Source organism: Tachypleus tridentatus, chromosome 13 (genome assembly GCF_004210375.1).
Source record: "Tachypleus tridentatus isolate NWPU-2018 chromosome 13, ASM421037v1, whole genome shotgun sequence".
NCBI lineage: Eukaryota > Metazoa > Arthropoda > Merostomata > Xiphosura > Limulidae > Tachypleus > Tachypleus tridentatus.
In genome coordinates this window covers 169,408,029-169,422,894 of record NC_134837.1, presented here as the reverse complement: position 1 = coordinate 169,422,894, position 14,866 = coordinate 169,408,029, and the positions used below count along the sequence as shown (strand labels likewise).

Sequence of the window (14,866 nt, the reverse complement as noted above, 5' to 3'; positions counted from 1 at the left end):
TCATCTTCATGTGAACAAAGAATTTCCAACTGAAGGCACATGTGTTAGGGATGAGAGTATAAACAGGCAAGGGATTGTAGGGGCCATTGCAGTTATATGTTAGGTTATTAATTAGTATAGATGTAAAGGTGTTCCTTTTTATTGGTTTAATTTTGGTTTTAGTTGCTGTATAAGTAGGACTTCTTTAATTTTGAATTTGTTGACATTTGTTTCCCTACTTGGAATGTGGGTGTTTTCTATAGTTATGTTGTGTTTATTTTATTTAAAGTGTTGAAAAACATGTGAAGGTGTTTTTTTTTGTTTTTTGAACCTGGTTTCTATTTTTCTGCTTGTTTCTTTAATATAGACATTGTGGTAGTTGTTGGATTATATTTTTTAAATAATGTTGGTGTTGTGTTTGTCAGCATAGTTTTTACATGGTATGGACTTTAGTTTTGTACCTGGTTTTTGGATAAATTTGATGTTTACTGGGATGTTGTGTTTTGTTATAAATTTTTCCAAGCTGATATTGGGAATATATAGTATATAACAGTGCAAAGGTTTGTGGTTTGTTGTTTCTTGGGATTTATTATTTTTATTTGTTGTTGACTGTGTTGTTGATCTAAGTGTGTGTGTATAATGTTTTAAATGGGTTTTGGAGGAAGTTTGTTGTTGATGAAGTGTTTTGTTGATTTCATAATTAATTTTATTGGGTAAACATAGTTTTATGGCTATGTTTATTTGGTTTCTTAATAGGTTGAGATTTTGTTTTGTTTCATGTGCTAAGTGCCAAGGAATGTATAGTCCAGTATGGGTGACTTTTTTGTGGATTTCTGTTTTGAATTGTGTATTGGTTCTTGTGATCTTGAGGTTGAGAAATGCTATTTGGTTAGTTTTTTCCTGTTTGCAGGTGAACTTAATGTTGGGGTGTATAGAGTAAATGTGGCTGAAAAAAATAAGTGCGTGTTCTGTAGATGTGAATCCAGCAATTCTATCATCAACATATCTGTACCAGTAAAGTGGTGGATGTAAGGCTGAATTGATTGCTTGATATTCAGTCTGTGTCATGAAAATGTTGGCTAGAACTGGTGATACAGTATTGCCCATACTTAAATCATTTAACATAAAGTTAGTTTTGATGTTAGTGAATTCTATAAGAGTTGCTAATTGATTGTTGCGGATGTGTGTCAATGGGTTGGAGTCTTGCATATAAAGTTCTAAAGCTATCTTGCAGGCTTCAGTAGTTGAGACTTCTGTGAAGAGGGAGATTACATTAAAACAGGCCATTAAGACTTGATTGTTTAGTTGGTCAAGAACAGATTTAAAGTTAAGAATCTTTGGAAAAGGAACTGGCTAATACCCCTACCTGCTGTTTTGAGATACATTTTTATTTTAAGTGTGTTTCTCATCATCAGGAAAAGAACATTTAGATTATGCAAAGTGAAATGATCAAATTTGGTGTATTTATCTGAAAAATGTAGTATTAGAAAGTATATTCATCTTGCAATAAGATTTCTCCATGTTTATATCCAAATATTCCCAGTATGTTTGAACACTTGTCTAGAATATGAAGGCTATTAGTTGACCAAAGGTAACAATTGTTATTCTGTAGACTGGTATACTACCCATATAGGTGTAGTATCTCTATTTTATTTAAGAACAGGAATGAACATTTTACAGATTATTTAGTATTAAGAACTGTAATATTTCTAATTTTTAAAATACTAAAATTTATTTTATATCAGTGTAAATGAAGCTGAGAAGTACAAAGCTTGTATTAACTTTATATGTACAGACACAAAATCAATATTGCATGAACTGTACCCACTTCATTTAACCAAGTCTGTCATTGGATATGCACATGTATTTCTGTATTTTATTTTTAACATCTAATATGAAAGGTCTAGTTTTTTTGTGTGATGATAATTCTATTACACGTACACAGCCTTTCTGGTTGGAATAAACCACTGCCATTCAATGTGACATACTTTGAATGTATTTTAGTGGTATTCACACAAAACTGTCATTCTATGACACCAGTTTAGTCTTATCTTTAATAAACTAAAAATGTGTGTGTATATAATGTATATGTTGCAAAAATTACGAATAAAAAAAAATCCTTTAGGACATAAAAGCTATTTTTAATCAGCTCTGTTTATTGGCTTGGTCAAATTTTCAAAAGTAGTTAAATGAAAACAGTTGTTCTGGTTATTTGTGTCCTACAGTTGTAATTGCAATATATTGTATAATAATATGACAAAGAATTAAGTAGATTTGAAGATCATTTATATGGAATATCTAAAGAGCTAATTTCTCAAACTTTTGATTTAATACTTAAAATGTTGATAAGTTTTCAATCTACATTTAAGGTAGCTAACTCAAGTACACACAGTTCTATTATCTTGAAACAGTGGTTTTTCAGAATAATAAATTTCATGACGTATACTTTTTTGTAAGTGTGATACATGAAGAATATCTAGTAGAAAATATTGTACATAATTTCCTTATGTAGGTAGGTCAAGCTTGTTTGTACACACATACTTGAAAATCTTTGTTTTTATTTTGAATTTAAATTGTCAGATTTGTTGACAGTTGGTTATTGTGGTAATGTGAAATCTGAATTATAATTACTTCTGTGCTTGAAAGATTTAGTAGTTTCTACATTTTTGCAAAGTTAGTTACATCTAGTATCAAATATGTATTTCATTGTGGTAACTAATGCATAATATGGTTTGATATTTTGGTCACTTTTGTAACATTGGATACAATGTTATACTTCATTTGTAAGATTGATTTTTTTTGGTGCATCTTATTAATTTTAGAGTGTAAGAATTTTAGGCACATGATTGTTATACCACTGACTTTCAAGAGGTCTTGGATTACTTTAATATATTGCATATTTGTATTTAATTTAATTTAGTCAATGAATGGATTTTACATTTTTGATTGTGTAAAGTGTGTTGCTCTAACTTAATAATTTATGGAGAATTTTCATAAATATTTGAAACTTTGAGCAGCAGGTAAATACACACACACACACACACACACACACACACACACACACACACACACACCACAAATAACCAACACATTAAGCTTGAGTCATCTTCATTTAAAACCTTCCACTGGGAAATAATATGAAATTATTCTGATTGATACATATAGATTTTCATAGAAGTGTCTAATGATATCCTTAAACCCTGGAACGCTAATGTTGGGTCACTATGATTTCATACAAGTTAAACCTATATACTTAACTAACCATGCTGGCATTTAATAGTTTTAATTTTATTTTTAAGTAATATTCTAATTCACTGTGTTTCTCATATATTAAGGACTAATTATTAGGACCCCATGACTAGGTACTTATAACAGGGCAGTATTTAAAAAGAGCAAGTTAAAAAGTGAAGAAAAAACACCAATTTAACACAGTCTACTGATGGATGGTGTATATAATTGTAATTATTTATTGTCAAAATATGACTGAATAACTGAGTACTTGTGTACAGATGATATACATTTATATTTCACTTTTTATACGTTTCGCACATTCTGAACTACTTTTTTAATGTATTCGTCCTTTTCAAATGCAAATGCATTGCTGTCATTAACACTTTTAAGGTCGGCACGTTAAAGTTTGTGCTAAACCAGGTATAAAATGACAGTCAAAGCTCTAGTACTGATTTAAAAGATAATGAATAACGAAATAATTTAGAAGAGTGTGTTAAGCTTAGGGAAGCGTAAATATCAAGTAACCTTGTGGTTACTTCTACTTTATGGTCCTGTCACAGTTTTCACTACATGTTACAGTTCATGGTGTTCATGGGCTCCTAGTATACGATGAATATAATTATGATAAGAACGATAAAATTAATGCATATTTTTGAACCAATGTATTTCACGATAAAATACATTGTGCTGATTTAAGTCTTTGCATTGATAAACAGTTAGTTCATGTAATCAGTTTTAAATTCACTGGCTGACTCTTCAAGTTTATCGTATTTAATTTATCAGTATCTTTTGAGTTTAGGCATGACACTGTAAGCTCAGAAAGTACTAACATACTTTATTGTCACGATATAGCTTGATTACTAAACATGTTTTTCAGGTAGTAAAATACAACGAAAACCGTTCACTCTACCCTACAATCTTCTGTTGAAGGGTTTGCTTAGTATATGTAGGCCTAACTATTAAAATAACCAAATAAATACAAATTTGATGAACTAGGACTCAGCAGTTTGGATTAAATCAGCATACCTCTTGTAAGTGATATCTGAAGTAAAATCACTGAACAATGGTGTAGTAAATGCAGAAGGGCCGTATCTGTCTGCTGAATCAACAAAAGAAAAAAGGACGGATTAGATGTGTCAATACAATTTTGTTAAATTGCTGTAGGAAACAAAAAAAAGAAACTATTTATTATATATACAGAATTTTGTCATTTGACACCACCACGTATTTTGCGAAAAAGTTGACTGAAAGAATTGTAACTTCATATTTTTCAGCAAAGTGCACATTTTAAAATTCGTAAGTGTACTACAGTTTGCCCATTTGTAATTTATCAGCAGACAATTTGTTATACATACGGTTTATATATGTAAAAACCGCAGGTTTTGGTAGAGAAACTATGTAGAGGAGCGAAAACATTTCGACCTTTCGCTGTTGTTTGCTCCTCTAAATAGTTTTCTCTATCCATATCAGCCGTTTTTACATATATTTTTCTCTACAAGTGGTTTTTTTTACGTCATCACGGATACGTACGGTTATAAAAGGTAATAGTTTTAAGTTTTAAAAATATTTTATTGAAAAATAACTTTTTAAAAAATTTCTCTCGAAATATTTCACGTTGTTTATTTTTTCAGTTTTTATAGTGTTAAAAATAATATTACGTTTTGCACAGTAATTGCATACTTGAAAAACGTAATCCTCACATTACGTTATGGATAGTGCGCCTTATTTACACGCAAGTGTCAAATCGGGCGATACAAGGTTGTCTTTTTCGGATCATAGGCCAAACCGTTTATCACATACAGTGCAAACACTCGCACAAACAACAGTCTTATCCTTGATGACGAGAAACACATTTGAAATAAAAATGTATCTCAGAATGGTTGGTGTGGGTATTATCACTTTTATTGATAATTTAAACAGTCTAATCCGCCATCTTCTTTTAGAGAAGTCGTGTTTTGCGGTTTAGTCATCGGTCGCCCGGTGTATTATAGAATTGTTATAATTATTTAAGACCCTACGGGTAGTGTTTGTTATGGTAATTTATGGAATTTACGGAATTTACTTCCCATCTTCTTTTCTACGTTTTACTTTATATTGATTCTGAATTCACATTTTACTTATTAGTTGGTTGTAAGTTGTTTTTTTGTGGTTATAGCTATATTAGAGTGGCGATTTTTTTTCCTTCACTATTGCTTATGGTAGTTTGCGTAAATTTATTACTTTTCGTTAAAGCGTGTGTTTTTATTATCAAGAACCTTCTTTTGAAAATCAACGAGCAAATTTGTTTCGGTGAATTTCCTTAATATGAACACTTTTGTTATCTACTTATCTTTTTCAATAGCTGGGCGTTTCTTGATAGAATGTTTATTATATCATCCTTCTTATACAGACCGTTAATGTAATGCTGTGTTTTGTATCTGTTTATACAGACCGTTAATGTAATGCTGTGTTTTGTATCTGTTTATACAGACCGCTAATGTAATGCTGTGTTTTGTATCTGTTTATACAGACCGCTAATGTAATGCTGTGTTTTGTATCTGTTTATACAGACCGCTAATGTAATGCTGTGTTTTGTATCTGTTTATACAGACCGCTAATGTAATGCTGTGTTTTGTATCTGTTCATAAGATATTTCGTTCTGTTTTTGAACATTGGCTTAATTGAATTTGTAAATTAAACCTCGACATCTCTGGGTATCGATTAATGGGAGAAAATGAAATGATCAATTATTTTAACCAATAAATATACTTAGGTTGTTGTGCAGGCCGCTAACCGTGCCAGCGATTGATATCACCTATTCGTCAAATATCTACATGTACATAAATTACTTTCGTGAACAGCGACCATTAGAGACAGCCTACATAAACTATGTATGGGCGTTTGATTTTTGTGGCCATAACATGTCCCCCATTTTCGTTGGCGTAGATTTATAGTATCGAAAGGAGATGCACATTTATGTTGAAATGTACCATTGTATTTTTAAAAATGCGGTATGACAGAAGAATAATTTAAATATTTGCGGTAGACAAGTTACTTTGACTGGATTTTAATACAGTAAAAGTATAGGGTTTTCGTAACTTATAATGACAGATTTTATTAACATTTGTTTCTATGCGGTATTAGAAAACATTTTGTTCGCGCACATGTTCACTGCATACAATGCACGACAGTATTAAAGGTTCAAGGCTTCTACTATATCTTAAACATAACTAAACTACTTTAGTTAAGTTTTTAAAGACACTTTTCGTTATTTAAGAATTCACGAGTTTAGATGGAGACATTTCTTGGAAATATTCGTATTGTTGTTTGTGTCTGAATGCAAAGATATTCCATAATTAAATATGTACAAGGTCCATGATGACGAGAAACCCACTTGAAGTAAAAGTGTATTCTCAAGATGGGTGGTATAGGTATTAAAACTTTAATTAAAATAAAGAATAGAACAGCGTTTCGAAACGTTCTTCTGTACTTTATTTTAAAGTTTTAATATGCCACCCGTCTTGAGAATACATATATATATATATATATATATATATATATACGACGTCATCCATGTTCTCTTGGCTGATGTGTGTGAATCGAATGCCTTCTTGAGACAGTTATTGCTGTTAAGATTAGTTACCGCATAGCAGAATAATACATATTCAAACCGAAATAAACTTCCACAGCTTCGGTCGGACCAGTAATATGACAGTGGATATAGTACTCATACTTTCTGTGTAAAATGTAACCTATACATTATCTCGACTAATAAACGTTTGTTGTAAGATATTGAAGTTTTACATTTCATACATAGACATGAATATTGTAATATTACTTTGCAAGTGACGTTTTAGACACTTAAGTGTTTTTAAGATTTAATCGGCTGCTTGTTGTATCTTTGCGTCTGTTTTCCTTCGTGGCGATTTTGAATTAGGAACTTGATGAAAAGTTGGCATATTTTCGAAACGATGTAATTCCTGACGAAATAAAGCTGGAAGTGTTGAGTATGATATTACTTAATAGTAGAGACCGTGATTAAACAGACTTGTGGCTGTAAAAATCGTCAGTTTGAAACAACGTTTGAAATGTCTGAATGTTAACAATGGCTATTTCACAGTACGAGCAGAGCAAAACATAAGTTTTTTGTAATTGCTATGTACATGTTCATGGAGTGAATCAAAATTTAATTGTTTCAAAAATTTCATGTAAGTGACTTTTCCAGACAAGCGTACAGAAAAGAAAATATATAGCTATAATTATTTCACAGGACTCTTCTGTCTGGGATCCCAGTGATTTCTTCCTCTCTTGTACTGCAAGTAGACGATGCAGTACTTTGGTCGTATAATTAGTTTTGTGGGTAGGTTGGTAGAACTCGTAATGACCAATAAAATCGAAGCGGGTATATGCACGCCCTACGCTTGTTGTTGCCAGTGCACAAAATATAGCTATTAAAAAAAAAACATGTATAACAATGTATAAAGTTTTAATGCTACCAAAAGTATTAAAACAAAGTTAAAACTACAAAACTGATTTAATTCAAATTAAATGAAAAATGTAGCTTAACAGAATAAAATAGTTATTCACAAAGCATTTCATAAAACTTAATTTTGTTTAATAAGCTGTTTGTTTTGTTTTTGTTTTTTGGAATTTCGCACAACGCTACTCGAGGGCTATCTGTGCTAGCCGTCCCTAATTTAGCAGTGTAAGACTAGAGGAAAGGCAACTAGTCATCACCACCCACCGCCAACTCTTGGGCTACTCTTTTACCAACGAATAGTGGGATTGACCGTCACATTATAACGCCCCCACGGCTGGGAGGGCAAGCATGTTTGGCGCGACGCGGGCGCGAACCCGCGACCCTCGGAATACGAGTCGCACGCCGTACGCGCTAGGCTATGCCAGGCCCAGTTTAATAAGCACTGGAAATTTAAATTTTAGATTTTTCATTCAAATTGTGTATCGTACAGTACAAGTGTCGTGTTTATTTATTTCAAATGTGTTATGTTTACCACATATCTGTTTGTCATTCACACAAAGCACGATTGTGAGAATTAATCTTTGTTATGAGAAAACATTCGTTATTCATACAGACCTGGCATGACCTGGTTGTTAAGTACTTAAATTACAACCTGCAGCTCCTGGGTTTCAGTCCTGTCACAAAACATGCTTGTCCTTTCAGTTGTTGGGGTGCTATAGCATGTAATGATCAATCCCACTTTTTATTGGTAAAGAGTAGCTAAAGTATTCGTGATAGGAAGTTTTGTCTAGCTATCATCCATTTAGTATATAACAGTTCTAAGTTACTGGATGCAGACATGTAAAGTCTCTCTTGCACTGGAAGATCCAATCCAAAGTTTGTTATTAATTTCTTGTGCCTATGATCCTTTCTCTGTGATGAGCTATTTTCATCCATTTAGTATATAACAGTTCTAAGTTACTGGATGCAGACATGTAAAGTCTCTCTTGCACTGGAAGATCCAATCCAAAGTTTGTTATTGATTTCTTGTGCCTATGATCCTTTCTCTGTGATGAGCTATTTTCACTCATTTTTTTCCATGCACTTTAATTTTCTTAGCAAAGAGCAAATGAATTTGAATTTTTAAATTAATAACAATAGGTTTTATTAAGCAAATCTATCTGTAAAACGAAGTGACCATTTTATGTTATAAAACCACAGATGTAAACCTCATTCCAGTAAGGTATTTGAAACAATCAAAACACTTGTTACTCTCAACTTGCTACTGTATTTTCAGTTACTGTTATAGGTGGGTCTTTATAAAGAGAAATATAGTGGGTACTGTTGTAGAATTCACTATAGTTGTGCATTACATACAATAATTTTAAGAGACCAAACTATGAATTCATACTATCCAGTTTGAGTTGTCAGAAAAGTTTAAGAAAGTATTAGGATTTCATACAATAACTAGAGATATCAAAGAGTCAAGTCTACAAAAATAGGTAAGTGTTGCCCTTCTTCAAATGATACTGGAAATTTTGTCCCCTTTGCACAAATGAAGAAAAAAAAAGTACAGTGTTTAAATTCTAAAATTTCACTTGTTTACTCTTGTGTATGCTGTAATTTAAGCTTTTTATAGACATTACCCACAATTTATATTGTTGCTGAGAGCAGTGCACTAAACAAAGCTCCTAGAGCATGAACAGTGGTTACCATCTTGTGTGGCTCTGGTACTATCACTGCCACACCTGTCCCATACATGGACTATGGTCCTGTATTCGAGGCTCAGTTCCACACCAGTTGGCAGTTAACTTGAAGTGAGCAATATGATAATAAGTTTTTCCAAATCAAACCTTCTATTGCTCTTTGTCTGTTTTGCTTCCATAAGGATCAGGAGGAGGAAGTTGATCTGGCTAGGCTACACATTGGTCACAGTTTTTTAACTTACCGCTTTCTTTTATCAAGTACTGTTGCACCAATGTATGTTCTGTGTGGCACTTGGATCACAGTAGCACACATCTTACTGTCATGCCATCATTATAATCAAGAGCAATGGCACCATGTTAAACATATTTTTATGGTAGGTTCACCCTTGATGTTGGTCAGTGTCATTGGTGAGGGTGATAATACCCACATCAGTTGTATTTTTAAATTGTTAAGGACCATTGGTATTTTTAACTGTGTTTAAGATTGTAATCTGAAATGTGGACTGTGTTCTGTTTTAACATGATTCCTTTTTACATATTTTACTGATTTTACCTCTTTGGTGCAGATAGTCTAGCTCCTTTATACCAATAAACACTAAACAACCAACCATCTTGTGTGTCAATTTCAGGCTTTTATGCAGCATAAAAAATTAAAAGAATTTGGCTAACAATTTGAAATTATGAACCACAAAATTTCTGGTTACACACTGATTATGTACTGCAGTAAAATATAAACTTATGCAAGCCTAACTTAATAAAAAAAAAATAAAATTCAAGTTCTTAGACATAATTAAAGGTAAATGCAATTCCATCATCAACAGTGTAACACTTTCATATGATGCAACATGAACAAACAAACACTTTGACATTAGAAGTCTTGAATGGCTATAAATAATAACATAGAAGTTAGTGCATGCAAGAACTTTACCAGTTTACCAACATTGTGAAAAAGTTTTCTTTTTGAAGTGACTATATTAATGGGGTTTTCTAATGTAGCTTGTATATTATACAGACAAATCTCATGCTTGTTACATGATGGCATCACAGTTCCTATGTTACATCGTACATCCTAAGAAGGAAATCGTCCCAAAAGTGAAATGCTTCTCTGTGGCCTCACTTTAACCATATCCGATACAAAAAGAAACTAAGTCAAAGGTTATAACTTTGTTAAAAAAAATTACCTAGAATTAACATTAATAAGTCTAGAGATTTTGAATTTGGTTATGTAAACAACACTGATGCAATCATATGTAAATTATGCAGATGCAGTTTAGTAATGTTAAACTCGAGGCTTTCTATAGTTCATATCACTAATCTTAACTGGCAAGCAGTACTGACATGTACTGATTTGAAACTTTTAGTTAAAGGCATTAAAAGCTGGATTTAATATTACATTTTGGTACAAACCAAATTGTCATGAATAAATTTGAATAAGACCAGAATGAATCAATGATGTGAAGTTAAGCTGTTATTAGTGAAGAAACAAATAATTTAGTTAACCACATGTACTTTGAAATAATTATCTTATAATGTTGAAATTTTGGGAAGTTTACAAATGCTGTTGATAGTATATTAGTCATATATCTTAGATTAACTAAAAAACATGATGTAATACTTGTACTATCAGTACAGATGTGATATTCTGTACCTGTGATGTGTCTGTATGTAGTTGATAATACAATAATTTATTCAACATTTACAGGTCTATATTAACACTTGAATATATTATGGGTAGGTGTACATTGTTAAATAATTAAAAAAAATCAATATAAGAAATAGTAATGAATTTATTTTATTAAAATGTTTCTTGAGAAGGATAAGATGAAACTAACTTTAAACCTGATACCCAAGAACCCTACTTGTGAATGTTGCCTGTACTAAAAGTAACGCTTCTTTTCCTCTGACAGAAATAAAGCCATTGCAGACTACTTAGCTACTAGTGGATATATGGAAACCTTAGAAAGTCTGAAAAAGGAAGCAGATATGGTAAGGTTATGTTTTTTTTTCTTTTTGTTTTTGCCTATCATGGTAAATATAACCTGTTATTCAGTAGTGAGAATATTTATTAGTTTTATTACCGACTGATAAATCAGATTAGATGAAATATTTAAACAAAGCATTTTATGGTTATAGCATGTCACTACTCTTGCAACATTGCTTTAGAATCTTAGCATGTGCATGTGTACTTGTTCAAAAAGCTTTGGATTGTGCACAAAATTTTATTTGCTATGCTCTTTATGTTCATTTTAGAGTTTTCTTTCAGATATCTGTTATGAGATGTATTACTAGTCTAACATAAAGACACCTGGAAAAAAACCCCATTGTTGCTTGTTACGCCTCTTGCATATTAAAAGTCTGAACCTATCAAAATGTTGTTGTTTAAAGAATCACATGCATCTTGTTTTTAGTAACCATTTCTATTACAAAGTACATTTACAAAATAAATATTATCTTTTAAATATCCATCAAGTAATATCTTATGAAATAATCTACTGAGCTTAGATTATCAGATCATAAAGTATTGCAGTTAAATTTGATAACCCAAGCACTTTTAGAATGTAGAATTTATTCATTAGGTATAAAACCAAGATGAAGGAAAGTTTAGAATATAAGGCTTATGCGTGTGACATTCAAATGTATGTTTTTTGCTATAGTGATAGTGTAATATAATGCATGTCAGGGTCTAGTGTAACTTGTAGTGTAAGAGTGCAGATAAAAGTTAAAAACATTTAAAAAGAATCAAACTGAAAAGTAAGATTTGCTTTATAACACACATTATAAATATAAACTAGAAGTGTATACACAATTATTTTAAGGATTAAAGTTTCACTCTTAGAAATTTAAAATATCAAAAATAAAAATCTGGGTAGTAGAAATTATAATTTGTAGACAGTAGTATGTGGATAACATAAGTGAATAATTTCAGGTGTAATATACTTTGATCAGATTTTTGATGCTAATGATACAGAGAAAAACATTTCAGTTGGCAGTGTAGTAAATTTCTTTTGTGTGTCTGTCTACTGAAGATTTAGTTGTACTCTTTTGGTATGTTTGATTATTAACAAATTGGTTGAAGTATGTGGCATTAAACTGATATTCATGATTAATGTTTACTGAAACATCTTTTTCTGGATATTTGGGTTTGATGGGCATACTGATTGTTACTTTTTTTACACCTTATGAGATGAGCGTTATTATCTTATGGATATTTCATGTGTTTGAGGATATTATAGTACTTTATTTAGTAAGGAAAATGTTAATCATTGTTACATCTTGCTGTTTTCCAGCCTGGAGAAATAGATAAGAAATATGTTGGACTTCTAGAAAAGAAATGGACTTCAGTCATAAGGTTACAGAAGAAGGTATGTGTAGTATTTTTCTTGGCAAGAATTTGTATAAAGTCTGAAAGAAATTAAAATAATATTCTTTCATATATGAAAATATCAGACTTCTGATTGAAGTGAAGTAGAAAGTATACTTGCTTTTATCCACATGTAAGTAATAAACAATTGAAGATGAAATAAAATGTGCAAATAGAAAGACATTACAGAATTCACTGTATGAGGGAGGAAAGAAAAGAAAGAGAAAATCAGGTAGTCTGCAAATATGTAGATTGAAAATTTCCTCATAAATAACACCACACTTTTTCAGGTACCTTAAAATTCTTCCTTTATTTCTAGATTATAACCCTAAATTGTGGGAGCTCAGAGAGGTTTACATTGAGGCACTATGTTGAACATTTGAAGGTGGTTATGACAATGGTGAAAGGGGTTTGGCTCTTGTTGAGGAGTATATTGCTTTTGTAATAAAGGTAGAAAAGAATAAATATTTCCTTGCAGTTGTACAGGATCATAGAAGCTTTCTTAACATCAAAGAGGAAATAGTAACTGCAAAAGTGACTAACTATGCTAAAATAATATAAAAATCATAGTTGCAGAACTGTACTATTGTACTTGCAATAACACATTGTTCTTTAAATAAATAATTTATAATACATTATATGATTTTATATCTCATAATACATACGATACAAGGCCACTACTGTGTGGAACTTCAATGCCATTGAGCAACCTCAAAGTATAGTACCAAATGGATGGAGTTTGATGTTTAATATTTTTTTGTACATTGGAAAAAATTAGGGTGTGAGAGCTATAGATTTTTTAAACTGAGATTTTACTTGTGAATGAGAACCACCCAATTCTTCCCATTTTTTACTAGTTCCCATACTCATTCAATACATGTAAGGGGTAAGATCCAAACATCAACCACCCTGTGTTACTCCATGGCAGGGCTCTAATAGTTTGGTAACAGTTAGCCAAATGATATACAAATTATGATTAGACACAAACTTTTATCAAATAATGACTTACCTTTTGTACAGTCTAATGCTATTTAAATGCCTGATTACTATTGCCTCCTTTATGAAAATATACAATTTAGTGATCAAATTATTCAAAATAATTAAGGTTGTTTTCAAAACAAACAATATGTTAAAATATCAAAGAAAGCATGCTCTTGAATAAAAGTTTAGTATTTGATATCAATTATTGATAACAGAAAACTGTTATAATAAAGAATATTTTTAAGAAACTGAGACACTAGCTATAAAAATGAAACTTAGATATTCATTTACATGTGTAAAAAAAACAACTCAAGTTATTTAATTAACTGTCAGTAGTAAATCATTAAGTAAAGATGGTATTAAGATTCTGTATAATTGTTTGCCAGGTAATACATTAGATTTTGTAATCTTTAAGAGTTAATTGTGAATGCTAGAAATGATATTACATCATATGATTGTATTGGCTGTTAGTATTGTAGTATTACAACAGTTTTCTTGTTATTAGGTTATAGTCTTTATTAAGATCATTAGGTTGAAATAATAAATTTTATTAAAATATTTTTTCATCCTAGCTAAGTTAAAAAAAAAAAGTACAAGTTTATCCACACTTAAGGTAATTCGTAAAATGTTGGTGTCTACAATACATTATTGATACATAATGGATTAAAGTAAAATATCTATAAATATGTTTTAGGTTATGGATTTGGAATCCAAATTGGCTGAAGCTGAGAAAGAGTACATTACTGGAGCTCCAACCCGAGAGAAGAGATCTCCTTCAGAATGGATCCCACGGCCTCCTGCAAGGTATACCCTAACTGGACATCGAGCTCCAGTGACCAGGGTCATTTTTCATCCTGTGTTTAGTTTACTAGTATCATCTAGTGAAGATGCAACAATAAAGGTATTTAATATTTCCAGTTGTATATCTTGTTAATTGTTGTGGTCTTTTGTACTGTTCAGATAAACAATCATTACAATTCACCTATGTATAGGATACTTGGTGTTTTGTGGTTAAAACAAATTATTGTCAAAGATAAACAGAGCTCTTCCTTGATGCTTCCTTGTAAAGTAAAATCTCTGTGCTTTCATGCACTTTTTTAAAAGTTTTTGTAAAGATTTCAAAATCATGTAAATTGCTGAAAACTTTTGTAATATTTTAAGGATGAAAAG

At 31.3% G+C, this 14,866-nt stretch overlaps 1 protein-coding gene across 5 annotated transcripts in view; it reads left to right on the top strand.

The window, feature by feature from the left end:
* LOC143239823 (lissencephaly-1 homolog) overlaps nucleotides 1-14,866 on the top strand; it is a 43,479-nt gene that overhangs the window by 11,950 nt on the left and 16,663 nt on the right. For 4 of the 5 annotated variants that reach the window (XM_076481361.1, XM_076481364.1, XM_076481363.1 and 1 more), the window contains exons 3-5: nucleotides 11,262-11,340; nucleotides 12,642-12,716; nucleotides 14,391-14,597. In XM_076481361.1, coding sequence (XP_076337476.1) covers nucleotides 11,262-11,340; nucleotides 12,642-12,716; nucleotides 14,391-14,597 — 361 coding nt within the window. Of the gene's footprint in view, nucleotides 1-11,067; nucleotides 11,086-11,261; nucleotides 11,341-12,641; nucleotides 12,717-14,390; nucleotides 14,598-14,866 lie in introns of those variants that run through there. The other variant, XM_076481365.1, reaches the window with a different exon arrangement.